Raw genomic sequence first — 2,721 nt, 5'->3', positions numbered from 1 at the left:
CTGCGCGCCGACGCCATCGACTGGCCCGTCGCCGCCTCCGCCTTCTCGAGCTCATTCGGCTCCGATCCCGACGATGACCTCATCCGAGACGCCGACGAAAGCGGAATCCCGCGGCGATCGCTCTTCTGGCACCGGCGAAATCTGGCCGACTACTACATCTCTTACGGTGCCCTATCGGCGAATCGCGTCCCGTGCCCGCCGCGCTCCGGCCGATCCTACTACACCCACAACTGCCACCGTGCGAGAGGTCCCGTTTACCCTTACTCTCGCGGATGCAACTCCATTACGCTTTGTCGCAGGTGATTCCATAACTCTCGGTCTGTATTTTTGGTCCGATTTGGTGGTGTTTAGATTTCTGTTGGGAATGTGGGTTGTGTAGAAGAATCTGTGTGTGTTGATTTGGGAACTCGGGGGTGGTAGGATTGGATGCTTGTGGGGTGAAAGCTTGTGTGTTGTCTTCTTATTGGAATGTGTTGACTGTTCAGTTCTTCTTCTATTTATGGTTTGATAAATTAGTGAACAAAATGGAAATTAAAACTCTGTTAGTTTCTTTTTATTTCAGCTAATCAAACAGTTGGTTTTGTAATGTAATGCATTTTCTTCTATAAAAGGGATTTTGGAGTTTGTTGTTGATGATGATTTTGTAATTGAGTTATTATTGCAATGTACTTATTAAATCATTAATAAATTATTGCATAAATACCTAAATAATAGTTATTACATGTAAAGGTCCCAAAAAATTAAAATTACAGATGAAGGACGTCGTGGCTTCCGGACGTGGTAGGAGCTCGAAACCCATGCCTACATTCTACGAGGGAAGAGGAAGGATGGCACAAAGAGGCTTACCTTCCACTTTGATTTCTGTTAGGAACCGAGCGAAAGGATGAGAAAGATGAGAGTTTTGGTGGTCTCTTTAAGTCGCGATCACCTACATCCTACCAGTGAAGAGGAAGAATGGCGCAAACATGCTTACCTTCCTAAATGATTTCTGGTAGGAGCCGAGCGGAAGGTTGAGAAAAATAGGAGATTCGCTGGTCTCTGTAAGTCGTGATACTGTGATGTGGTCTCTGTAAGTTGTGATCATGTCATTCATTTCCCGGTTCTCTAATGGCGACTGTATCGTGATGGGCTGAGAAGGGAGATTTGGGTGAAATTCGGAGGGTTGAGGATGTTGGCGAGGGTTTGGGGCTCCTACCACACGAAAAATTATTTCATACGGATCGGATGCGACCTGATTTACGGTCCGGATACATTTCGGTGAGCTCTATCTAAATTTTTTTTCTCTTAAAAAAAAACGGAAATAATTCTGACCGTGGATCACCGTGATCTACGCTTAGAATCGGACACTACCCAATAATTTCTCCCTACCACAGAGAGGGTGAGGCAGAGGATATAGGCGAGAATTTCAGGCTCATAGAATTCTTATATATTTAACACTTAAAAGTTCATATCTATATTTATAATATTTTGATCTCATAAAATTATCCATAAATATATATTTCATTTTTTTTTTAAATAGTTAAAAATTAAAGTGTTTGTATGTAATATGAAAGTTTAACTTCATATTACTATACCGCCCCCCCCCCCCCAATTAAGTGCGGTCGGCTGCATGCAATTCCTTTTCTCCATTGTGTCCTATTGAGTGGTCATATTGTCATTTAATTTTAATAGATTAAGATCATTTTTTATACAACATTATTTTTTTTTTAAGTTTATCTCTACATTTCTTAATGTAAATTGAAGGTATAGCTCTTACATATGTAAATACATAAGAATTATGTGGTATGAACGTAAATGTCTCTCTTCAAAGTTATTGTGATGTTCTATTTACGGCTACTAGCAATTACCCCTCAAATAAGCTATAGAATTACTGTGGAAAATATAAAAGAATAATTTTCTTATAATTATCATATTTAAATAAATTTTGATCTAAAAAGTTCATTTTTCCAACAAAAAATAAATAAATATTAAATAAGAAAGTTATCATCAAAATATAGTCTCAATGGATTAAATTTCAAGAATTTATTTTTAGATTAAAAAACATTTAAAAATTATATTATTTTTTTATTGATCCTAATTATTCGTTATATTTATTATTTTATTATAAGACTAATTTAAATTAAAAATATTCACTCTTTTATAATAAATAAATCAGCTCGCGTTACAAGCTCTTTATATTTATTTTTTGAAATGCTCTCCCTTTTCTAATATTTTGACTTATTAATTCATGGAGATCGACAGATTCGCTCATCCTCATTTCAACGTTATTAATATTTTCTACTTGTAATTACGACCAATTTTCTGCTGCAATATCTTTCAAATCTCAACAATATCTTTCAAATTCATTTCTTATAAAAATAAATAAATAAATAAATAATCAAATAAAGTTTTTTCCTTTATTAAATCATAAACATAAACATCTCCTTCAATTTTCAAATCCGACAGATCCAGCTGCCATCACAGGCCATCACAGAAACATACGCTCTTCCCCATAATTATAGCAAAAAAACAAAATAGAAACCCCGAATTGCTTCTTTTCCCGATCAAAATTCAATCAAATGAACAAGAAACTAATCAATCCGGCAAGAGTTCTTTAGCGAAACCGGTTTGTTCAGCTTGCTCTGATCCATCACCACGTCGCACTCAATCCTAGTATAGAATTTGGGCTTCACAAATCTCCCAAGAACATAAGCCCTAGATCTCACTCTGAAACTCAGCTTC

The 2,721-nt window shown here is 36.5% G+C and overlaps 1 protein-coding gene across 2 annotated transcripts in view; it reads left to right on the top strand.

The window, feature by feature from the left end:
• The window catches only part of LOC110020030 (protein RALF-like 34), a 1,244-nt gene extending 748 nt beyond the window's left edge, over positions 1–496 (top strand). The window contains exon 2 of one of the 2 annotated variants that reach the window (XM_020717986.1): positions 6–496. In XM_020717986.1, the coding sequence (XP_020573645.1) occupies positions 6–303 (298 nt within the window). In that variant the 3' untranslated portion in view covers positions 304–496. The remainder of the gene's footprint in view (positions 1–5) is intronic. The other variant, XM_020717985.1, reaches the window with a different exon arrangement.
• Positions 497–2,721: the final 2,225 nt, after the last annotated feature.

Source organism: Phalaenopsis equestris, unplaced genomic scaffold, assembly GCF_001263595.1.
Source record: "Phalaenopsis equestris unplaced genomic scaffold, ASM126359v1 Scaffold000090, whole genome shotgun sequence".
Taxonomy (NCBI): Eukaryota; Viridiplantae; Streptophyta; class Magnoliopsida; order Asparagales; family Orchidaceae; genus Phalaenopsis; species Phalaenopsis equestris.
The sequence above is the reverse complement of the archived record's forward strand: the minus strand, read 5'-3'. Positions and strand labels throughout refer to the sequence as shown.